The sequence below is a fragment of the Halichoeres trimaculatus genome, unplaced genomic scaffold, assembly GCF_033239565.1.
Source record: "Halichoeres trimaculatus isolate MK-OKI-2021-1 unplaced genomic scaffold, fHalTri1.1 fHalTri1_scaffold_20, whole genome shotgun sequence".
Lineage (NCBI taxonomy): Eukaryota > Metazoa > Chordata > Actinopteri > Labriformes > Labridae > Halichoeres > Halichoeres trimaculatus.
In genome coordinates, this window is record NW_027437198.1 from 24,662,537 (window position 1) to 24,688,745 (window position 26,209).

Consider the following 26,209-nt stretch of genomic DNA (forward strand, 5'->3'; position numbering starts at 1 on the left):
GAAAACATCTGGATCCACAGCGTTATTTTAGCACATGCATTTTTTTTAAGGATATATCAATCGGATATAAGAATATAGTAGAAACACAAGAAAATTTCAGGAATAAAAACGACAGTCTGAGAAAAAAATGACATTTTATTGAATCTGCAGAATCATAAGTACAGTTTGAAGTGCTGTAACAGGGCAACAGGAGATGATATCAGGTCCTTTCTGAGTATGTATCCATTATGAGTTTTGAATACACATGTATGTCATTATGCATATGTTATCTTTATCTTTTTTTAATAATAAAAAAAAAATCATATCAAAAACAAAACAATTTATAATGGAATGCACAAAACTGGTCTGAATGCTAAACCTGATAGAGGATTACATGATTTCACTCTGCAAAGTCTACAGTATATATCCAGTATCATAGAAGCGGGCGGGCGGGGGACGATTGGTTTCGAAGCGCAGGAGCCTACGATGAAGGCTGAAGGAAAGAGGATCTCAGCAGACGGGCGGACAGGATACAAGACAGAAACTGAATGGAGACGGGGTTATGATATGACGTTACGGTTTGGTAGATGAGTGATGCCGGAGCAGAGGAGCCGCATTTGGCGCAAAGAGGTCAACCCACTGACGGATATCCAGGTCAGACCAACAACTTGCCCTGCTTCACAGCCTCGCACAGTTACACCATCACACACTTAGATTTGACTTTAATCCATCCTGAGCCACGCGTACACGACACTGGCCGTCTTTGGCCACTTCCTGTTCCATCCAGATACCAAAAGAAAGTTTGACTTGGTGACTACCAGTTTTGTTTTTAAATTAAATTTGAGCAAACATTGTGATAAAGCCAGGAACAACAATCATTTCACTCTTCAGCTTGTCCAAAAGAAACATGAGTAAGCTCTTAAACAGCTTTCCGATCTAGCATCTGTTTTGCAAATAAACTTGTCCTGTTGTCAAGTTAGAGGTTAATGCAAAATACAGGCGTGCATACAGTGTGTTCATCCATCCATTCGTTCCAGTTGGAGGTTAGGGTTTTCTGATTCAAACATTTACTCACATTAGAAAGTTGTTAATCCTGCACCAAACTGGACTCCACTTTAAATTCACACGTCTTTCCATCAGCTACAATCCAAAAAGAGGAAGTAGGAACTTTTTTTTAATTCTGCAGGCAAGCCACTTCCCAGAGCACCAAGACCTGTACGGACAGTTTCCCTAACTCACCTTTATGATACATATACAATTGTACAATGTCATCTAGCTACATAGTGAGAGCCTTGATTCTTTTGATAAAGCTGATCATAATTCGGCTGCTCGTGCCCCACACCCCACCCCAACCCACTTAGAAACACCACCGCCCTGATCACTCACGTCTGTGACAGTCACAGTGCATCACAGGAGAATGAAACAGCAAGTAAAGGGGAAGAGGCCTGAACGGTCAGGGGCCAGATGAGACTATTTACACCACGGAGGATCGGTCTAACGAGGTCCTCACAGAGATACAGTATCTAAAGTGAAGAATTGATGCACGAGTTCTGCGTAGCAACCAGCAAATCAAACGTTTGATGTCATGTTTGTATGAACCAGTCGTCTTCACACCAGCAAAATGATGGTGCAACAGCTCTGGGATTCAGTCCAGTCTTTGATCCAGCTTTACAGATGTTTGTAAAACCAGATGAAAGAAAACTTTAGTTTCTTTTCTGATATATCAGGAAAGAAACACCTGCTCGCGTGTGATTGGCTGTTCTGACTCAACACTGCAAACTGAGAAATCCCAAAACTGTTACAACTGCGACCGAACAAGTCAGCGTAAACTGTTCTGTCTTGGTTCATAAATTGAGCCGCTGGTTTATTTATTTATTTACTTATTTGTTTATTTTTTGATACAGTTACTTCTTTCTTGTTTTTTTTTAAAAATCTTTTTGAAAATACGCTTCTTACGATAACGAGGAAAGTCAAAAGAAGAACAGCATGAGAAGAACGACTACGACGTTTACCACAGCCAAGGATTCGACAGTTTCTCTCACATTAAAATGGAAAAACAAAGACTGGAATGTTAACTCACAAAAACACAAAAAATCTGAGATTTAAAAAAAAGAGATTCACGATATAGAGTTGTGCTCGGCCACTTTCTTCTTCTTCTATGAGTGTGTTTTCTTGTAGCAAAAAGGGGGGAAGGATTTCACCTGCTCCCGTCTCCTTTCTCAGAACTTTAATCCCCATAAATGTTTGATTCTCTCTGAACTAAAGGCATTCAGGCTGCGAAAAACAAGAATAAGGGTGCATATGTATAAATATACTGATATATTCTCTCCATCCGCACTGATTGAGGTGATGTATTCAGTGTAGCTGCAAGAGACGGACTGATAATGTCCCCTAACTTTTCCCTGATCCCTCCTGAGCGACAGGAAGGGCTCTTCAGTTAGGCTACGATCCAGTTTCACAACGTTATCTGCAGTGCAGTGCTGAAAAAGAGGACGCCTTCTTTGAGCACACAATGGCGAGATGTGTGTCTGTTGATAAGGTGTTAGATACCTCTGTTAAGACTGATAAACTGGCTGATTGGTGCAACAGGAAGGTATTAAAGGAATGTACATAAGTCATAAAATATTCAAGCTTAGCTCTGATAGACTGAGATTCTACACTGCGTTTCCAGTCGGGCCAAGACCACGCTGCAAAATTTAAGACGAAAAGCGATCAGACGTGAAAATGCCGCCCACACTTTGAACTTATTTCATTCACAGAGAAACTGCAGCAGCGGTGGGGGAGATATCTGCTTTTCTGCATGATGTGTGCCAGGATTGTGAAGAGCTGTGTGACTCAGCATGACCCCTGATATACTGCGATGAACTGTGAGTTTCTCTTTTTAAGACTTTTTTATTTCCACTTGTGAAAGCACGAGAGTGGAGCCAGGTTCAGGGATGAACAACGTCCAAACAGAGACAGACATCAGCACGGACTGACGAACAGGGGAGCAGACAGACAGACAGAGACAGGCAGACAGACAGACAGGCAGAGGGTGTCTGTGGTGGAGCTGGATGGACAGTGGGAGCAGAGAAGGGATGCAGAAGGGGGGCGGGTTTAGGGTTTTACAGGACAGGTTTAAGGAACAAGAGTAAAATCAAGAGAAAGCGGCGTTAAGATGAGATGGCACTGGGCTTTTCCTTTCCTTCTTTCCCTCCCTTTCTCTACCTCCTCCTTTTTCTCTCCCTCTTCTTCTCTCCCTCTTTCACTCAGATGCTCTCCACGTAGTTTGCGGGCAGCATGCCCTGCTGGCCGGTGCGCTCCACGCGGCCGTACATCCAGCCCTCGTCGATCTGCTGCACGTCTACGATCACGTCTCCGTCCAAGAAAGACACCTCGTCCTCGTCGGCAGCAGAGTAGTCATACACGGCCTTGTACCGCTTCTGTGGGGGACAGGAGGGAACTCAGGTCAGTCTACAGCTGCGTTTCTCTTACACCTTTTCACAAAATGAAAAGCGACACATCTGAAGTTTTGATAAAGAACAACTGCACCTTCCATTATGTCTAAAATTGCACAAACTTTAGTAAAATAATACGTCTGTCCGGACACTTGTGAACATTAGTGTTTTTATTCACCGGTCAAACTGTCGACAGTGATCACGCCAACTCAAAACAGTCAGGAACAAAGTGTTAAAAGAAAATCATCATCTCCAGCTCACACACACCTCTTCCCCTCCCTCCACCGACCCGCTCACAGCCTTCCTGATGCTTTTACTACTCATGGTCAAAAAAAACAAACATCTGCACTGAACAAAGAACTAAGAGCAGAGCTGTTACAATATGAACGCCAGAGTCCTTAAGTGTGGCAGTGGACACGGTACGAGGAGGTGTGGGAGGTGCGTTCTCTGCAACTAAAATCTTATCAAGTGTTTTTGTCTTATTTGGAGTAAAAACTGTCTTATTACACTCAACATGAGCCACATTCAACTCACCAGTCAAGAAAAATGTCTTGTTTCAAGTTATTTAAAGACAAATACTAGGTTTAAACTGCTTGTAACACATAAAAAAATCTAAGAAATTAGCTTGTACTAGAATAATGTCTTAATTCAAGTAACTTTTCTCTTGTTCCATTGGCAGATTTCTGTAACTTGATACAAGCACTTTAAACCTCATTTTGTCTTTAAATAACTTGAAATAAGGCATTTTTTCTAGAAAAAATAAGGTTGTTATGACAACACAACACGTTTTTAAATAAAAGGTGTCTCCATTGCACTTTTGTCATAAACCTCACTATCGAAACTTCTGAAAAACACCTCATGAGGGCGTACAAACTTTTTTATCAAAATTTGAGAGGTTTTTCAATATTTTGTTCCATATTATTTTTTTTAATTGTGATATTTTGGTTTTGCACAACTCTTGGTATAATGGAAACACAGACTACACTGGGAACACATTTTTTGTTGAGTTAGGTCTGACAGCTGTTTTTAACTAATTTTGGGAGCTGAAACCAAAAATTTCTCTATCATGTCAAGTTTATGAACCATAGGATCCCTTTTTCTTAAAAAATATGAAATAAACTTTACTTCACAGACATGTGCTTGTTTTAAAAAATCTTTAAATATTTGAATACAGTGAAATGCGAAAGAAACAGGCATGACTGCAATCTTTGTTTAACAGTTATTATATTTTTATAAAGGATATGTCCACTGGAGGAGCTACAGATGCAGACCTGATCTTAAACAAAGGAAATATATACCTATGTAAATAAAACACAAAGATGGAAAACTTGCAGACTTTGAAAACTAACAACAGTACTTGTGGTTTTGTATACATGGGTGATATCCCCTCTGAAAGGTGGAATAATAATGAAAAGAAGTCAGCTATACTTTTAGCAGCGAGCCAAAAAGCTGTCATGAGAAAGTGGCCAAAGCCACCCACAACTGATGAATGAATTGATGAACATTATTTATGAAATTCACAAAATGGATAAATTATCATTTTCCCTCAGAATCCAAAAGGACATCTTTTTTTAGATTTGGACGAAATGGACTGAGTACATTAAACAGATAAGATCAGACAGCTGAATTAATAGAATGGAAAAATAAGAAGATACAAGATCTAATTCAATGCACCACATGAACTGTGTATTTGTTATTATCATAATCATTATTTTTATTTCATTCTATTTTATTTTGTTACTCTTATTTCTGAGTATCACCGCTCCCCCAGTTCAAATTTAAAACTAATGTTCAATTTTAAAATCTTTAACATCCCTGGAAAAGTTTAATTTTGGAACACATACGCTTTGTGATTTCACTTTCAGCTAAACGGTTGTAGTGACACTTAATGATTGTAGATGGACTGCTTTACCAAAATAAAGAATTATGACAAAAAAGAAAACTAAAAAAAGCACGAGTCTTACTCCAGCTAATCAGGGGACTTTTGCTGATCTGGAGAAAAAACTTGACGTGCTAGAAAAAAAAAACTGACTGCACTTTTGGAAAATCAAACTCAACAGATTTTTTTTTCAAATTGTTCCCTGGTGTTATGAGACAGACTCTCAGGATTTTGCTCTTACTTTACAAAAACACTGAGCAAACATTGTGACTCCTTGTTTTGTTTTTTTTCTAACTGTGTTTCGAAATGGAGCAAACTTTGAGAACAAGAGGTCCCTGAGGGGCAGAACTCACCCCAGCACTTGGAGGTGGAGCAGCTGCTGCGGGGCGCACAGGTTCAGGAGTTGGCTCATAGTGGTAGTTCTGCGAGGCTGCAGGCTGCTGGTAAGCTGCTGGTTTAACAGAGAGCGAAAGAGGAAAGAGTGAGTTTTAAAAACTTGAAACCCTGTTCATTTCTGAAGCACTCACTGGGAGACAAACTGGTTTCTGACAGCGAGCTACAAATCTGCACACAGCTGCTCTGGGAGGAGAATTAAGATTTCAGTGCAGACTCCAGAAGCGTGTTAATTTGCTCCTTCAGTGTTTCTGCGCTGACTCATCAGGGGAGGGGGGAACTCTCAAACATGGCAAGCCAAGACGTGCATCTCAAAGCAGTTGATTTCCCTGTTACACAACCCTGAACAATGCTGCACTGTGTCTGAATCAGGCGTGTAAAGTAAAGCAGAAGGTCCAGTTAACATTCAAATACAGAGCTGCAACTTTCACACAGACTTCCTAACGCTCTCAGTAACTCTACCCCAGCATGTGTTTCATCTATAACCTGGTTAATCTACAGATTAACTCCTGGGTTTCAGATTATGAGGAATTACTAGCATGATTTTCTAATAATGAACATTTTCTGCAGCTGTAGGATTTCCTGTAGTTGAAAGGATTGAATGCAGAGGAGGATTAGAGTGAACACGTTATTACTGAGGTTCCTGGGTGGTGTAACAGCGTAACACCCAGTCAGGTGAGCTCTTTCTGGGCCTAGACAAGGCACCAAGCTTAAGGAAGAATGTGGACACTTAATCTGCTTCTGCTTCATAAATTTATCAGGGTTTTAAATTCATTAATCCCAGAAGAAGGTATTTGTTTCCCCCTTTTTAGCCTCACTTTGAGTTAGGGTTTGATTTGGGTTTTGGAGAAACATCTTGGAGACCTGGGTCAGTTACACTGCAAAAACTGAAATCTTATCAAGTGTTTTTCTCTTATTTTCAGTAGAAAATTCCTTTTTAGACTCAATACTAGCCATATTCACCTGACCAGTCCAGAAAAATGTCTCATTTCAAGTTATTTAAAGACAAAAATGAGGTCTGGGTTGCTGTAACCAGTAAAAAAAAATCTGCCAATGGAACAAGAGTCAAGGAAATTTTCAAGCAATTTTTTCTTGTTCCATTGGCAGATTTTTTTACTGGTTACAAGCGATTCAAACCTCATTTTTGTACTCTGATAACTTGAGACAAGACATTTTTCTGGATTGATAAATAGAAAGTGGTTCATATTGAGTATAATAAGACAATTTTTACTTAAAAAAAGACAAAAACACTTGATAAGATTTCAGTTTTTTGCAGTGTAAAGGTTTAGGTTTAAGGGTTACCTGGGCTGGGGTTGCTTGGCTGATGGTGCGGGACCTCTCCTCCCATCTTCCTCTTCTCAAACTCCTCGTGGTACTTAATCTGGAAAGGAGAAACAATCAGTTCAGAGTCATGGATTAAAGAGGAGGGCTTCAAATCTACAGGTGCGTTCTTCGTTTCAGGAAGCTTCTACAGCATGTCGTTCCCTCTCTGTCCACCAGGGGTCTCCTGTGTGCTCCGAGTGCTGAAAGGTGGGGCGACGACTACGAGCAGCAGAGCCTGGGGAAGCAGCCTGACACTGACAGGAAATGACATCTCGGCGGCAGGAAGTAGTGCGAGTCCCTAGTTGCGTAGCAACCGTTCGCTGACACATCAGGCAGAACAGGTGAGGTGAAAAAAAAAGGGAACCAAGAAGAAGCTCGAATACTTGTGGTAGAAATGAGCCAGCAAGAGGAAGCAGAGAGAGGGAAGGAGGAGGAGGAGGAGGGGGTCATGTGACTTGGCACAAAATAATCCTAATCATTAATACTCTGCAAGAGAAACTGAACATTTTGAACTTTTTCCTCTGAGCTGTTTTAATCCAACGTGCTACGCTTCAACCTGAAACATCTCCACCCCGAGCAACAGAGGCCGCATTCAGCTCAGCTACTACACAAAATGGGCCACACTCAAGAAAGAGAAACTGCTCTATGACTGAGCTAAATAGGCCTCCGTAGCCCAGCCCTCCTAATAAGCAGGCTGATAACAGACTGACTCACGCAGGCCGAGTCAAGATTTACAACCCTGATCCTGTCCCCGCTTACACCCGCTGCTCAAAGGGCACCACTGTGCCGGCAGCGTTAGCCAGCAGTGTATCGACGGACTGGATGGGATGACGGGAGTGTCTGTGTGAAGACAGTGACTGCACTCAGGAGCAATATGCTGCGTGAGAGTTTGTAAAGGAGATTATTGTGTTTGTTTTCAAGAAGCTGGTTGAACAGACGGGCTGTGTAGAGTCACAGGAAGTGAGCTAAACATCCCCACGACTTCTCAATAACTGTCGGTTTGATAAGAGGAAGACGAGCAGTAAGGAGTGAAGAGTGATGACGATGTTTAAAAGAAACATGAACGGCAGGACGAGTCTAGACGGGACGGTGGCAGAGAGGCTTCACATGTTTGAGATTCCTGTCACAGAGCAGAAGAAACTGGTTCATTTCTCAGAATCCAGGAAAAAGAGGAAGATTTGAGCTCATCCATGATTAGCTGTGAACGACACACTGATCACAAGCAGATGTCTCAGTTATCAGCTCTGACCAACAGGCTCCATTCATCCCGCCTTTCAGCTCTCGTTATCTTGATGTGGCGCACCCATAAATACATGTTACATATGTGTATCTTCCTCCCTCTGCCCTCCAAAATTTCCTTGATCTCAGTCATGCTACTTCTCTCAGCACATGAAAGCAGTAATTATCCATCACCCCGCACGCTAATTATGCCATTAGCGGGGCCGGCACGGAGCAGCGTGCGCGTAATGACGCATGTTTTGTATGTGAGTGTGTTTCACATGGAATTAAAGGTCTTTGCAGCTGACTCCAGCAGTCTGGGGACACGAGGTAAACGCTGCTTGCATTTCTACACGGCTGTTCTGTATTTACAGAGAAATGGCAAATCAATAACGGGAGCTGAGGGAGAGTGGAGGAGAATGTCCGACGAGGGAGGGGGTTTGAGGAGGAAAGCATGCTTTTGTAGATGATAGCAAGAAACACACAGAGGATAGAGTTTGTAACATCATTCAAATATCCTTTGTTCATCGGTGTGTGTCACTTACATTGCTGATTTGGTCCTGCGCTTTCTTAATTCTCTCCATCTCTGGCGTGCTTGTGACCACACTGAAACCTTTCCCTTTATTCTTCTCAAAGTCCTCTTTGTAGCGAACCTGCAGACAAAAAATAGACACAAATGTTAGACCAAGGTCTGCAACCTGCAGCTCTGGAGCCTCATGCATATGAAACCCCAAAAGATTCATAATTAGATAAATAAAAACAACATTTTAAAACAAATACCATTTTGATAAATAACAAACAATCATAAAATAAGGTCTTTAAATTGTGATATAAGACAATATTATTGTGAATTATGTTTAATTATTCTTAAATATACAATTATCATAATGAAATATTTCATGATTATTTTAATAATTTCATCGCTTAAAAATATATATTTTTTATTCATTTTCCAAGCTTTAGTAAAGTAGAATTTTTTTTTTTTTGCAAAGTTAATTTTTATTTCATAATTTTTTTTCTACAATGGCTTTTTTATGTGTTGAACTTAACAAACAATAAAAAAAAAAAAAAGATTTTTTTTTTTAGCAAATATTTTGAAAAAACTAAACATATGAAACAATTTTTTGAAATTCTGAAATGGTACAAAATCATTACAAACTTTTGATTTTTTTTAAAAAATGCACATTTTTAACATTTCAAAATTTTGTGCAGTTCATGCGAAGTTTTGACATTTAAATTTTTTTTTCATTTTTTTGGCAAATTTGTTAAAAAATTTAAATGTTTCTCTAACTTCTCCAAATTTTTGAAATTCCTTTTTTTTTGCAATTCTTAAAATTTTTGTAAATTTTTAAAATTTTACAATTTTTGAAATTTTTGCAAATTTATCAAAATTTAAAAAACAAGACTACACATGCATGATTCCATAGATTCCAAAATAACTTCTTGTTCATATAATTCACTACATTTTAACGATGTATGGTAATTTATACACTTTGTTGTCTTTATTAAATGTAAAGTTCTGTAAAGTCACAGTAGCTTCTTTATCCTCATTTTCCTTATTTTTGCACACATTTTTATCACAAATGCCTCTGCAAACTTCTGCTTATGTCACTTTCTTGGAAAACCACAAGTTTTATGTCTCGAGGCTTTGATATAAAATGTTTTACAGCACCCGTGTTCATGCTTTACTACTGCAAGGTGAAACTGCCTCTCAGCGTATTGCTATGTCTCATGTGGTGACACTCACTTCCTGTTTGCTGGGTAATGGAGGCCGTTCACACAGGACGTGGTGGCAACCATACATGGTCATAATAAGAGGTAGTGTGTCAAAACTGTGTATGTGTGTGTGTGTACGTGTGTGTTTTTGGAGCCTTCCCACCCTATCCTGCCCCTCGGGGCAGAGAAGGAAACATCCAGCCCATGCAGTGTCAGATGAATATCAGAAATAACAATGCATGGGGCTCTCCCTTACAGCTGCTCTGAGGCACACGTTTCTAACCCACATCCACCCTCACGCCTTTATGACCAGAGACTGGAAACCAGGGACTTGATTTATTTCGTTGTGACAAGAAGTTGAATCTTTTGGCCACTCCCAGAACACACAACAATAATTTAGACAATGACAGATCACTTCTAGGGAAGTTTTTGTCATTGTAAACCTGATACTTGTACATAATGGGCTTTAATGAGCAAACAGGTTGAAGATTAGAGATTCATCAGCTGACTGCCATGAAAGTGGCTGTAATGGCTTCACATTACTTCCCACTACAGAGCAAAAAATGTGCTCAAAACTAGAATAATGTCTTGATACTTTTCTCTTGTTCCATCGGCAGATCTTTTTAAACTTGTGACAAGCAATTCAGGCCTCATTTTTGTCTTTAAACAACTTAAAACAAGACGTTTCAAGTATAATAAGACACCTTTTCCTTAAAATAAGACGAAAACACTTGATAAGATTCCAGTTTTTCTGCAGTGTAAAACTTTCTCCCATTGACAGAGTTCAATTTAAACTCCAATATCATTACATGTTGCAGGAAAAAGGTTACAACGCTGAAATGTACGTGATAGATGCTTTAATTCTGGACAAAAATGAAAATTGTTGTTTTACAAAGTTAATTTTTATTTAATAATGTTCTTTTTCACAATGGCCCTCTTTTCATAATGTGGTTTTTATCAGAAATACTTGGTCAAGACAGGAAGCTGTGTAAAATCATGCATTAACATTGTGTTGAATTGAACAAATATATATTTTTTTAAGAATATTTTAGCAAATCAACCGTAAAAAAAAATTAGATAGAACAATTTATTGAAATTCTGAATTTGTAAGAAAAAATTTAACTAAGTTTTGAAATTTATCTTAAAAAATAAGAATTTTAAATATTTTGAAATTTTGTGAAGTTTCTGCAGTTTTGACATTTCAATTTTCTTTTTACATTTTTAGAAAAATTTGTTAAAATTTTGCACTGTTTCTGCAACTGCAAATTTTTGAAATTTCATTTTTTAAATTTTTTGCAATCCTCAACATTTTTGTCATTTTCTTTAAATTCCACAATTGTTTTGAAATTTTTGCAAATTTATCAAAAAAAAAAACACTTCACATGTACAATTCCATAAATTCCAAAACAACTTCTTTCTATCAGATGGCTCCTATCTAAGTGGCTGTAATGGCATCAATCTACTTTCCACTACACTGCAAAAAAATTAAATCTTATCAAGTGTTTTTTGTATTTTAAGTAAAAATTGCTTGTAACAAGTATAAAAAAATCAGCCAATGGAATGAGGAAAAACGTGCTCAAAACTAGAATAATGTCTTGATACACATAACTTTTCTCTTATTTTCTTTTACTTTCTGGAGTGAAAATTTAAAATAAGACAAAAACACTTGAGTTGCACTTGCAGTTTAAAACTTTCTTCCATTGACAGAGTTCAATTTAAACTCCAATGTCATTGCATGTTGCAGGAAAAAGGTTTCAGCGCTGAAATGTACGTGATAGATGCTTGAACTCTGGACAAAAATACCGACAAATAACTCAAAATGTAGACACCCTTGCAGTGGGGGATACATCGAATATACTCAATGTATCACTGGTGACATTTTATGCATCAAAGGGTTGAACTTAAACTTTACATAGTGCAAAACTCAGAATATTTTAATGTATATGTACCGCAGATATTGCTTTTGGCCATATCGTGCAGCCCTACACTCAAGGATTCGACCTGCCAGCACCAAACCCTTCCTCATGCAGTAATTCTCCATCCTTCGCTTTGCAGAGCCTGGCTGCACAGTGCATTAGCAGGAAGCTCTCCCTGACATGCTCCTAATGTCTGACACCACCGAACAGACTGCTGACCAATCCTCCGCTCATCTCCCAACGCCTCATGATGCCATGACGCGGCTGTGATTCACAGATAATGTGTGCAAGTGTGATGCAGTGTCACCGTGGCGGGCGTGACGTCCCCTGAGAATATGCATGAAAACTGTGGTCGCTCCACATTCAACGGTAAATTACTCTGCGCTCTGAAGGCTGCGCACACAGATAAATGTGAACAAAGATTAATGTGGCTGCGACCCGTCTTGGTCCATCATTCTCCCTCTGCTCCCATCAGCCAACGTGTGATCCTCCCCCCATTCTCATCATTCAGTCTGCCTCCTTTGTCTTTTTAGGACTGTGCAACAGCTTTTTCTCATCCAATCATGCCTCTGCTTTCTTTCCCCACCCACTCTCTGCTCTCTGGGCTCCTTTTTCATTCATTCATATTTTACTGCTCTAGCAGCAGCGCTGTCGTCCCATCGAGCTGAGGCTCTTCCTTATTATCATCTCTCGTTCTGCTTCTATTTGCATTCCTCCAGCCTCGACTCCTCTGGGGATTTTACTTTTATCTTTTCCTCTTTTGCCCTGCACTCCTCCCTCCCTCTGTTTTGGTGCCTTCCTGTCTCTCCTCCTCTCTGTTTTCTCGTTCATGTGCGCCTCAACGCTCTCCTTCTCCTCCTCCCCAATCGCTCTCTGCAGTTTCTTCATTTCTCTGCTGCTCTCCGCCTTGTTTCTCTCTGTTTCTCTCTGCAAAGTCTTGTAATGAGGTGTGACAAACCTCTACCCTGCTACCATAGCAATAGGGTTCCCGTAGCAACGCAGCAGCGGTGGGCGGCGGCATCGATGGTTGAATAGGGTTAGGTGGCCGCCGCTTCAAACGCGTTCAACTTCCTGTCGCTGATGCAAACGCATTGATGAGGGGGGATGACACAGTGGCACACTTTGAGATTCATACGCTGCAGTTTTAATGATTTTACTGTCAAGAGGAATCATTTTTGAATCCATGATGACAGATTTGGTGTAAAATATTGATTACGCAAAAACTGTCCAGCTGTCTTGAAGCGAAATTTGCCACAATAAAGCTCTCAATTTTTTAAAAAATATTTTTGAAATTTTTTAAATTTTCACAGTTTTTTTAAAAATATTTTTGAAATTTTTTAAATTTTCACAATTTTTTTAAATGTATTTTTTTTTTAACTTTTTTAATTTAGAAAAAAAAATTCCACATTTTTTGAGGAATTTAAATTTTTTGGAATGTTTTGCAAATTGCAGATAATTTTGCAAATTATTTTAATTTCATTTTTGAAAACTTTACAATTTTTTTGTAATGTTGCTAATTTTTTAAATTAAAAATTATTGATTTTTTTTGCAAATTTATGATTTTCTGGCAAATATTTGAAACTTCATTTTTTTGTTTTGTTTTTTTTTAGAATTTTTGCACATTTATTTAACTTTTTTTTGGGAAACATATGGCAAATATATGAAATTTATGGCATTACAAATTTACATTTTTTTTTAGAAAATATTTACAAATTTACTCAAACTAAAAAAGTAAGAAATCACTCGTATAATACCATGAACACAAGAATTTTTTTTACTTTTACTATGTTTACAATTTTATTCACTTTTTTCTCTTCATTGTGGCAGTAAAGTAGATTTTGTGGCTTTCGAATGATTTTACTTCAGGTGAGCTGAGGTAAATAGCTTCTTAAAAGTAAAGGTTGTGGACCCCCGGGTTAAAGTATGCAGAGTTTTAGTTTGTGTTTTTTATCCTTAAACATATGACTCAAATCCAGACCCTCACAGCTTATCTAATATGCTGCAGTTTATGATTTTACTGTCAGGGGAAATTATTTTTACATCTACAACTACAGAATCTGGTGTAAAATTATCTGTTTCTCAAAGACCGTCTGGTGGTCTTGCAGCGAAATTTCTATTTTTTTGTTTCCAACACTTTTGTTGTTACCAAAACTGTTACTTGCCCTTAATAAAAACTTACACCTTCGATCACAGACATGTCAGCCAATCACAAGCTGGCAATAATTTCTGAAATCACAGCTTATAAGCAACACAACTGCTGTAGAAAATACACAAATCCTCCCTGGTCACACACACAAACATATTTTGTGTATTAATAATCTGTTTCCTCGCTCTGGGGCTGAGATAACCCATCAGTGAAATGACTGTCACTTGATGTTTGGTGCAGTGTTTGTGGGAGGCTGCAAAGATGCAAAATCCATGTAGAAAAACACCATCTGTTCCCTGATCCCCCTCCCAATACGACCACTACCCCCACCCTGATACCCTTAAAAAAAGCATCCTAATGTACACAGCCTGACCTCTGTGTCTGCAGAGTGTGACAGTGACACTCAGATAAGACTTGACACTTTCTGATAAGCTCCGCCTCCTCTGTGGTTAACCCTCTCCTCTTTAACAAACTGAAACAACACTTCCCTCCTTTGAAACTAAACTTCTTGAAAAAGCATCATCTTTCAGATGTTACAGAATTGAAACGTCACATGAGGGTTCACCTTTCAGCTCGCCAACAAGCTGCCACTGTGTGTTGTTTTATTTAATCACCGTATTATCGCTGATTTGTTGATTTTTCTTCAAACACAAAGAGCCTCACAGGGGAAACTCTGGCAGAGCTCTGTTGATGACATAAATCTCCAAGTCTATCAGAGCCATCTTTATTAAAGCAGGAGCACATGACCCAGTTCAGATGGATATTCTGGTCTGATGAGTTTTTTTATCCTTGACTATATTTGGGTCTTTTTTATTTAAGTATCTACATCAGGGGTCTGCAACCGTAACTTCCATAGGAGCCATTTTACTTCAGCTCACTGGGATAAGAGTCATTCGGGAGCCACAGAATGTACTTTATCTCCAATCAAAGACAAAATGGTGTGTAAAATTCTAAACATAGTTAAAATCTAGTAAATAATTGTCATGTCTTGTCTTTTTAAAGTTTTACATTTGATGTCTTAGGTTTTAATTTTCAACAAATTTTGCAAATATAAAAAAGGAAATTTTTTTAACATAATTAATTTTAAAAATTTGCCTTTTTAAAAAAAAATAAATAAATAAATAAATAAAAAAAAGAATTTTTGCATGCAAAAATTTCCAAATAATTTTAAGAGTTTTAAAATGTAAAAAAATGGCCAGAATTTTATTAATTTGCTAAAACAATAATAATAATAATAAAATGTAATTTCAAAACTTTGCTAAATTTTCCATTTTTTTAATCATTTCAAAAATTTTCTAATTAAAAAAATGAAATTTAAAGAATTTGAAATAATTTTGCAAAAAAAGGAAATTGTAAAACATTTCAAAAATTAGCAAAAACTGCAAAAATCTGGATTTTCCTTTTAATTGAAAAAATGTCAAAATTTGAAATACCAAGAAATTGCAAAATTTTTAAAGACATTTGCCATAATCTTCAAAAATATGGATTTTTTTTCAATTGAAAAAATGTCAAAAATCAAAATCCCCCCAAAATTGCAAATATTTTTAAACAATTTGCAATATTCTGAACAAATTTGAAAGCTTCTTTGCAAGAGGTGATATTTAGTTCAACAAAATGTTTGTGCATGATTTTATTTGGCGTCATTTTCTTTAATCATCAATACCCTCTGTAAGAAAAACAAAAAATGCATATATCCATAATGTTTTTTAAAGCTACAAGGAGCCACTGCAAAGTAGTCAAAGAGCTGCATGAGGCTCCAAAGCTGCAGGTTGATGACCCTTGATCTACATCTACAGACAATAAAAGTTAAAAAAAAAAAAAACACAAATAAAGAGTCTTTAACCAAAACATAAAAGAATTGAAGACAGTATCTGTGGTTGGCTTTGAGAAAAAAATGTATAAAAGAAAATGCAAAGAAAGTTTAATATTTTCCCCATTTTTGGCAAGTTTTAAGAAATCCTAAAAACCAACCAATCACAGTTAAAGTGTGTGAACACATCCTTCCAAAGAAAAGGACCTACATCTGCTCTGCTCAGGGACTCTGTTTTAAGGGAAAAGCTGAATGGGATCATTTACGCTGCAACGCTTTCTTATGCAAAAAGCCTCCTTTGGTTCAAACAGCCAGTGAAAGGAAACGAAGTGTTGCAAAACAGATTGAAGCCAGTTCTTATTGGATCACTCAAAACATCACTTAAAGAAATAATCTAGCATCAAAATCCTGTTTCCTTTTGGAGTTAAAAAGCTTGAACTGATTCTAAATGAAGCCTAAAATCTCCAAAACCAACGCTCCTGCACTGATTGCTTCTAGCTTATTCATCTTGTTATTTAGTGACCACTCCTATCTGCAACTTTTCATTACGCTGTCATTTCATGCTTGGTTTCTCAGGTCTGTGTCGCAGTGAGCTGGCAGTTATCTTGAATATTCAAACTGAATTAGAGCGGATGTGTTATCTGAAAGCCGACTTTCTGAAACGCTGACTCCCAAATCAAATTTTTCCGGGTTCACTCAAGTCAGGCTTTTCTAATTAAGCTTATCATTTTATGACTTCTTTGGTACATTGATGCCAAAATATGCAATGTGTGTGTGTGTTTGTGAGTGTTTCATAACTGGGGTTTCACCATGAAGCCTATAAGCAGCTACAACAGGCACAAAGAGTTACCTGGCTCTGCATTTGGCTCTGCTGTTTGAGGCGGAGGTTCTCTGGAGTGTCAGCCACAATGGTAAAGCTTGTCTTGGGGTAGTGTCTGCAAAACAAACACACAAAGCCGCAAAGTAAGTCAGTACACAGTAAACACACACACAGGCAGACGCCAGCTTTTACTCAAACTCCCACTGTGCTGCTCAAGCCAAAACTCTCAGAGAAAAAACAGCATAACTCAAGCAGTGTGCAGTCTGTGGCCCCACAGAGGGGGCATTTGTTATTCAAGGTGGTCCTGAAGTTGAGTTAGGAGCCCCTGTAGACAAAAAGCATGTCAGTATTACACACAATGCTCTGTCAGTGGGAGCCAAGGTAGTCTGAGACACAGGAAGTGCAGGCAGCGGCTGTGTGGGGGGGACCAGAGCCTCAAGGTTGCAAAGTTTTGGATGTGAGCCATAGCAGGTGTGGAAAAAGCTTCCCCAGCTCTCAAAAACACACACACACACACACACACACACACACACGCTTATTATGCACACATACACACAAACAGGCACAGCCCTGTGGGGGATAAGAGGAAGAGGAAGGGCACGGCAGCAGGGTCAGAGAGACACTGGGTGAGTGTGAATGATGTCATGGGTAGCCCCTTCAGCAGAGCATGAAGCGAGTCTCTTTTCTGAATGGATTCTGGGAAATTTTCTTGACAGGCGCAGACTCCAGCAGACCTCCTACTGTTCAGGAGAAAACAACTTTAACAAATACACACAGGTTGGCGTAAACAAGCAGACGTGCACACATGCAGCATCATTCCAAAAATCCATCACATGCTTCCTTAAACCGCTGTCAGAGGTTAAAGCAGGGGTCTTCAACCTGCGGCTCTGAAACCTCATACAGCTCTTTGACTCCTTTACAGTGGCTCCTTGTAGCTTAAAAAACATTTTTGAAATATATATATTTTTTTTTCTTAGAAAGGGTATTGACGACTAAAGACATTTAAGCACTAAATTTAATCAGGCATTGACATTTAGTTGAACTAAATATGCATCTCATCTTGGGATAAAGCTTTCAAATTTTTTTACATTTTTGCAAAATTTTGAATGTTTTGCAAAATTTACAAGTCCATTTTTTTGACAGTTTTTAATTTTAGAAAAAAAAATCTGCATTGTTAAAAATATTTTACAAATTTTTGAAATGTTTTGCAAATTTCAGCAAATTATTTAAATTCTATTTTTTGAAAACTTTGCAAATTTTTACTTTTTTTTTTTTAAAAAAGCAAATTTTTAAAATTTCTTTTTTTATAATTATGTTTTGCAAATTTATGACATCCTAGCAAATTTTTTTTTGACATTTTTTAATTTTAGAAAAAAAATCTGCATTTTTAAAAATATTTTACAAATGTTTGAATTTTTTTTGCAAATTTCAGCAAATTTGTTAGATTCCATTATTGAAAATTTGACAAATTTTTACTTAAAAAAATAAAGCAATTTTTTGAAATTGCTTTTTTTTTTTTGCAAATTTATGACATCCTAGCAATTTTTTTTTTGATATTTCAAAATATTGAGATTTTTGCTAATTTATGAACATTTTTTTTAACTTCATTTTTACCATTAAGCAATTTTTTTTTAAATTTGAGGCATCCCATTTTTTTAAGAAATATCTGCAAATTTATTAAAAAATAAAAAACCAAGATGCCATTTGTACAATTTTATAAACATAAGAAACTTCTTGCTTGGATAATTATTTACTAGATTTTTTTACTATTTTAGCATTCAATTTTATACACTTTTTTGTCTTTTTTCATTCAATTATTCATTTTATTAATTTGTTTCTTTGATTTGCAGCAGATTTACATTTAGACATAAAAACATAAAAAACGTACATGATAATATGAGCAGTAAGACATTGGTGCACAGTTAGTTCCAGTACAGGAAAGTTAATTAGCAAGGTGGACTTATCAAACCAAGCTGTGCTCTTGATCGAAGAGAAGGACAGGAAATGACATACTACTGGTTTGCAAATATACAGTAGCTGATTAGTAAAAAGCAGGGTTTACATTACCAACAAGAAAAGGGGAAATGACAATTATTGTGGCAATAAAGTAGATTTTGTAGCTCTTGATATATCCTTAAACATATGGCACAAATCCAGATGCCTCATAGCTTTTCTAACAGCTTGAATTGACTGCACTTCCCAGCCTGCCTCAGGGTGTACCGTGACCTCAAAAACCCTCAACTCCTACCCGTGCCTCTGGGTAACCCATTTAGGCAATATGTTTACGGTTTCTGTGACAACATGGTAAACACACCTTTTTAATTTTGTTCGGACTTGATGAAGGGATATAAAACCCTTGAACAAAGGCGCTGTGGTTGGCATATTTTACATAAAGTGCTGTTTTATAAAAGAAAGGAGCCACTTTAAAGAAACCAAAGCAGAAACTGTACGAGCATGAATCTAGAAAAACAGACGCACGATTGGTTGAAGTTGAATTGAAAGCTCTGTGGTATAAAACAAACTAAAGCACTTGATCCCTGCTGCATCCATAGGAACACATGCAAGTCTGTGCACGCACACAGCGGGCCTTTTACAGCCGCTCCTTTTCCTGAAGGTGGCTGTGGTATTGAGATGTAGTGGTTAGTGAGTTAGCAGAGGCAAATGAAGCTTTTGTTCATTGTTGAGCTGTTTTTATATCTGTACTGACACATGACACAAGCTGATGTCTGATAAGGATTCATTTTCCAGGGCTGATACACCCTCATAACCAGCGTCTGCAAACACTGACAGTGCTGATGTCATCTTCACTAAGTTTACTAACCGCTCTTACACTCATGGGTCATAAAATTGCAACAAAAACATACAACAGTGCTGCAGGTATACGCCGAGTGAGTCAGTGGAATCCCATTATGTGCGTGTGTGTCTGTTTGAAGCTAGGAGTGAGTCACAAACACACTCATCTATCTGTCAGGTCGGATAACGAGGTAATAAGTCGCAGACAGGAGTTGGTGACACATGCACAAACTCAGTTAGCCTCTGTGAAGGCTAAAGAGGGAGTGATCAAAATGGAAGGGAGGTTTGCTGAGGAGTGAAGATGCCACGCATGTGTAATATCAAACACACACACACACACAAACCGCCTACTGTGCAGGAGGAGATCCCTGTTTGCAAAGTGGAACCAGGAGAAGTTGTCGGCGGCGTGCCCTTTGTGCAACCTGAAAAGGTTTTAATGCATCATTCAGGAGAAACACGACATCATCACGTAGAGGACATGACATCTGACTTAACAGACATAATGAGGAGCAGGTTTCTGCAGAGTTCAGACACATAACGTCCCACAGAAACACACAGCATGAAAGAGCTGACGCTGGAAGAAGGAAGAGCTGGATAAGGTTAGAGTTTCTGGCTTCTGGTTCATATTTTATCCCGTCTCAACTCAAAGAGAGCAAAAAGTGTTTTAAGGTCAGACGTTGGGGTAAGATGACTCTTTCCTTGATATGAGTTCTGTTTCTCAGTGTGAAGCTTTAAAAAGTTAGGTTTTAACATCAACTTCTTTCTCACCTCAGATGTATACAATATAGAAATAAAGTAAATAGAAATACCACCGACTGATTGTCTTTTAATTCAAACTAACTCTAAGTTTCTGTGTCTAAAGAAGGCCGAATTCATGAAGAAGAGGAGACAAACAACAACAAGTGCCTTGCAGAATCCATTACACAACAAAGCTCATACATCAGAGTTCATTTGATATTCTACCAACTCCTTTCTTCTTCTTCTCCTCCATCCTTTAGACTGATCCTGAAAGCAGCATCTCTCACAAACTGAAGCATCAGAAGCGTCTGTGCAAGTGGTCTTAATCTGACTTAGGGTGGGAGACAAACTTGATGTATCTAAGTCCTAGTACACACATAACCGGGCATTTTCAAAAACAAATACCCCCCCCACTCGTTTTGAAAAAAACTTTCATATGATAAGTGCAGTTCAAGGCATGTCAAACCCATACTTTGCAGTGTTTTCCAGACGTAAAACCAGCCAATCAGAATCAGCCCCCTTTCTTCAGCAGTGATACTTGAGAACCTTCACTTTGGCTAGAGTTTTCAGAAAACATCGCTTTTAGTGATGTAAGGCTGCGGTTTCACATGGACAACAGGCGTAAATGTATAAAAATAAATGCAGTTACCCAAATACCCGGACCCATGGCCTCAGTAACAAATTTAAATCATGATTAGGGATACACTGATCTTGATTACTGGTATCGGTTATCGGTGTATCGGTTCCCCCTTAGAGTGATACTCCGGGATGGAACAAGTTGGGTCCTATCACAAGGTTTATGGCAGAAATTACCCCGACAGCAGTGATTTTGGGCGCTCGCACCAAACACCCCCTCCCTGCTCGTCAGCCGCTTTCCTCTGCACTCAGACGGGGCCATATTTTACTTGACCAAAAACACAAATAAACGGACTCCCACCGAAAAAATCTGATATCGGTCTGTATTCACGCCTTATTTAGAGAATTTTCAGCGCGTTACTTTCACACAAACACAGCTAAATAAGGCTCTAGTTCTCATCGTGTCTCTTCGTCCTGGCAGACGACCTGCGTTTGTTTATATCTGGCACGCGGCGCGCGTGGACTGATACACTAAGTGGCGAGCGCCTCGTAGCCAGCTGTGGCTCTGCAGCGGAGGAAGCCCCGTTTTACGACTCGATGAGAACTAGAGCCTTATTTAGCTGTGTTTTTATGTGAAAGTAACGTGCTGAAAATTCTCTAAATAAATCGTGAATGCAGACCGATATCAGTTTTTTTCAGTAGGAGTCGGTTTAGTTGTGTTTTTTGTCAAGTAAAAAATGGCCCCATTCTGAAAAATTGTTTTGATGGTGAACATTAAATTATTTCATATTTTAAATAAATATTAACTTCAGTAATTCCATACACTCATTTTTAGCCTTTTACCCAAACATTATCAGTCTTATCCCACAGTTGGACATGCAGGTTATTATTCAACACTGGTATCGGAACAAGAAAAGTCGGATCGTGCATCCCTAATCATGATCTTTTATTCAAATTTTTTTTTTTTTTAACTTTTTTATCTTTATTCTAGTCTTTGTTTATAAGCTGGGTTAGAAAAAAGTTTGAGATGTCAGATCCCCTGAATAAATCTTATAAACTGACTCACATGTGATGAGCATCTTTTGGGAAAATATGGCTCCATATACAGTCTGTAGCCATCATCATCATCATCATTCACCTTGGTTTTTACTTGAGCTGGTTTTAAAAAAGTAAACTTAGAATAAAAAAGGGAACTATGGAAGAAGTGCAGTTTAAACTAAATCAGGGCCCCAAACATCATAAAAAAATCAAATGGGGAGAAAAGCGTATCGTCCCAGCTCCATTATTTACAGTGAATTTATCAACAAACAATGATTTAAGCGAAGGCTAAATGGAAGAGAGCCTCCCAGCTACACAAATGAAAACACTAAATCAAGACATCTCTGACACGCTTTTCACAACACCACACTGATGTTTGAGTTAATTTCAGGACATTTGTCATTATGGCAAAGTCCCACCAGTTCTCCGGCAGTCTCCAGGGAAAATTAAGTTTTTTTCTGTCTACTTATCTGCCCTCCTAAATCTCCCACAATCCCCCCCTGTGACTCCAGCTTCTAATCAGGGATGAGATTCTCAGGGAGGAGGTGGGAGGGAATAAAGAGAAAACAAACAAGGCCCATATCAATTACTTTAAGGCAAATATAGAGGAGCAAGGATGAAGCAGTTATCCCACAGAATAATGTGCATAACGCCGGGAACGCAGCCTGCATTCCTCTCTTGAAGCAGGAGGCTCCTCTGCTGATGATGTTTACTCGATCCAGGCCGGTTTTAAACAAACGGGAAGAGACACAATAAACAGACTGTTAAGAGCTGTGCTGCTGCTGGCTGAGAGGACGGGGAACGTCAGAAACAGGAAGGTGGAATGAAGACGTGAAAGTGGGACGACACCTGCTGTAGGTGGTTAAAGGCTTGATGGAGACGAGGAAGACTCAAGAGGGGAAAAGGTCTGCTTTAGGTACTAGATTTAGAGGGAGAAGATGTGTTAACAGCAATACTTAATGGATCTATGTGTCCAAACATGTGTTTGGAAGGATTGTGGCTAATTAAACCTCCGCCCAGGGCTCTGCTGTGGTCACCTCACCTTGTACTTAAAATGAATCATACAGGTGTTGTCCTGACTTTATGGTGGGAAAGCTAACACTAGGGGCGGTTTCATTCCTCACCAGTATAATATGTTAACATGAATCGAATTTTGCAATACCGTAATTACCATGCTACAGCATACACATAATTTAGTAACTCAATTTATACTGAATACTGCAGTTTGCAGACTATAAGCTACTACATTTTTCACACACTTTGAACCCTGCAGTTTAATCAATGGTGCGGCTAAATTATGGATTTTTATGGTCTAACAAGCTTCATAGCGTCACTGAATCAAAACCAACACATTTCTTGATTATTTTCGTTATTGGTAAAATATGTGCCAATGAAAAGTATGAGTTTTGCCGAGCTTTAACGGAGGAAAACTTACAGAAAGACAAGCTAGAAATGTTGATTTTAACAAATTTATTGGCACCCAAAATGTTACTAGTTAATTGCTCACGCTTTTTAAATAAAAAAAAAAAAATGCAAAAATGCATTTTTTGTCTGTAAATATTCTTCATTCCTCAGTAGGGATAGGTACCTTTCACATTTGAAATGATATGGTACCAATACCCAGTACCTGTCAACCAGTACTGGTACTCAGTGGTACCAATTTTTGGTACTTTTTGTGTGTTTATGTGGTAAGAAGTATCAATTTGTTTAATAATATTTTTTTTTTTTTCAACTTAACATATTTATTCGTCAATACGTAATCTTGCAATGCTGTGTTCATGTCCAGCATGGAAAATCTCCTACTCTTCCAGTCCCTCACAGTCACAAGGATGCGTTTAGGTACCTAAACATGGTACCTTCTGATTTTACATGAATCGGTACTCGGTACTTTTGACAGAATTCGATCGGTACCTATAAAAGTACCTAATTTGGTACCCATCCCTATTCCTCAGACCAAATTTGCTCACCAGTACCATGCACTTTAAGCTTGAAATGGGATAAGCTACTCTTCCAAAAGCACATTGTATGCAAAGGCCTTTTTCTAACACAGTGTTAGACATTTTCCACCAGCTAGGTAAGATGTGTACACTTATAACACAGAACAGTCAGAAGCATGTTTTGAAAAGACTTTTCTTATGTCATGTTGGAAAACTGTGATATAATATCTTCATTGCAATATGAAGGAAAAATACTGTGATATAAATTTGAGGTCATATCGCCCACCCCTAGCTAACACTGTTAACAGAAAGATGTCAGTTAGGCACTTCAAAAAACGCAGAAATCATAGGTACTGTGGAAAATAAACTGGGCAAATATTTAAAACAATGAAGCAGAGGTGTAGAAAGTATATAAAATGACAATTTGACTCTATTTAGGCACATTTTTACCAAACTGTACCTCCTACAGTTCATTAAACTCCCTTTGGAAGGGCTCTCAGTACACGTGTGGCGGACACAACTCGTCTCCTTTTCCTCTCTTTTGTTGCTAACACACAGACACAAACACTTACATCAGACTCTCTGTTCTCTCAGATAGACAACTGACCTGACCACTGTACCAGACCTGACGAATCAAAATGAAAATGAAACCTGAGGATTAACTGAACATTATGACCACCTAAAACATCTTCATTAAACAAACACCAAAATAAATTCTGAGTAACACAATGTGCATTATTTGCAGTGATCTGGCCTGACACACTCATGCTGTGACATTTACTCACCTGTGAGGTGAGCGTACCGCCGCAGCAGAGTTACTAATTTGGTTATCATATCTGGAATAATTTGCCTATCTGCCTGTCGTAATTTTTCACACTGTTTTCATAAACAAACAATCTTTGTTTACAAGAAAATGTTCTGAATTCTCTGGCATCAAGGATGAAGGAAGCCAAACACAATAGAAAATAGACGTCAACATCCCCGACCGCGACACTACTTTAGATTTTTCCCTGGATTAAGAATGAAAGTGTTTGACGTCTTGATTTGTTTTATTGGTGATGAAACCGCAGTTTATGCACAATGCAAAAAATAAAAAAGGAGGCACTTGTTGCAACGCCTTCTCCCTGCATTCCCGCTCAGGACATGCACACACAGTCACACACACACAGAGGAGGAGAAAACCATTACGAGTGATGGACGAGGGAGATTCCATGGATTCCTGTTGAGCCTTAACTGAGTGAGTCTGCTCTGAAGCGTGAGTGGACATGCTAGTTTCAGTGTGCGCGCCCGTGTCACTGTAGAGGAACTTTAGGAATTTCCTTTGTTGACACCCCGACCCCCCACCCCTTCCCAAACGAGGAGGAGGGAGGAGGAGGAGGGAGGCACTTTCCCACACCACATATAGGCCTTTTCTCTGAGGGGGAGCTGGAATAGTCACTGATAAACAGCAGAGGAGGCAGACAGGGGCCTTGGTTGGGGTTGCAACATGAATACACATATTTAGAGAGTCGTATTTCCGTCTGTGCAGATTAAATGCTGCTGTCAGTGTCTCTAGGAAGCAGGCTGAACTGGTTACACATTAAAAAAAAAGGTAAAAACACAAACATGTTTACAGAATGATGATTTTAAGGAAAACTTACGCATTGCAGTATGGTCTCTTCTCGAAGCCTTTGTAGTTCTTCATGCTTAGAGTCATTTTGCAGACCTCGCAGCTGAAGCATCCTTTATGCCAGTACTGGAAGAAACAGAGAAGAAATTTAATGTTTAAGAGGGAGCGATCTGTGACATCTGATTCACCTTTCTTTAGCGAAACCTCACAAAAGCAGAGATTAGCACTCGCAGACAAAAAGCGCCCACACTGGCACAGGAAAGCTAATTGAATGAGTGAGGCCAGGACTACTTTTTATTCCCTTGAGGTTTTCACAGCCACAGCGGCTGGATAGACAGAAAGAAGAGTGACTGTCGGAAGTTTGTGGGAAAGAAACAAAAAACAAAAGTAGAGCAGAGTAGAAACACAGCGGTTTGTGTTCGCTGGCGCCGAACAGAGACGAGAAACCAGTTCTCCCTTTAGTGAACAGATTGAGTGGTTTGTGTTTATAAATGGATTGATCAGTCATCAAATCGAGTGCCATCTACTCTCACACCTTCATAATGACTGCAAATATAACAGACACCTTTGACACTTACAGCTCTACAGTTTCATTTAGCAGACGCTTTTGTCCAAAGCGACATACATTACAAGCAGGAATCAAGACAGAGGGAAAACCTAACTAGTGCAACAAAGTGCACATATAATTGTGCAAAAATATACTTCAACCTCCAACAACATTCTGTAATAAGTGCTGAAAAGAGCTGGGTCTTAGACCTTCTGACTCACTCTACCCTGAGGATAAAGAGGAGGAGGGTTAGCTTAAGGGGCCAAGTGTCTAACTGAACAGATGAGTCCTCAGACATCTCTTAGACCTGGATCACAGGAATATGGATATCTTT

General features: G+C 38.6%; 1 protein-coding gene across 2 annotated transcripts in view; it reads right to left on the bottom strand.

The window, feature by feature from the left end:
• Positions 1-117: 117 nt before the first annotated feature.
• The window catches only part of lasp1 (LIM and SH3 protein 1), a 38,454-nt gene continuing 12,362 nt past the window's right edge, over positions 118-26,209 (bottom strand). The window contains exons 2-7 of one of the 2 annotated variants that reach the window (XM_074696970.1): positions 25,360-25,454; positions 16,668-16,752; positions 8,775-8,882; positions 6,991-7,069; positions 5,649-5,743; positions 118-3,401 (exon numbers count right to left, since the gene is read on the bottom strand). In XM_074696970.1, the coding sequence (XP_074553071.1) occupies positions 3,228-3,401; positions 5,649-5,743; positions 6,991-7,069; positions 8,775-8,882; positions 16,668-16,752; positions 25,360-25,454 (636 nt within the window). In that variant the 3' untranslated portion in view covers positions 118-3,227. Of the gene's footprint in view, positions 3,402-5,648; positions 5,747-6,990; positions 7,070-8,774; positions 8,883-16,667; positions 16,753-25,359; positions 25,455-26,209 lie in introns of both variants that reach the window. The other variant, XM_074696969.1, reaches the window with a different exon arrangement.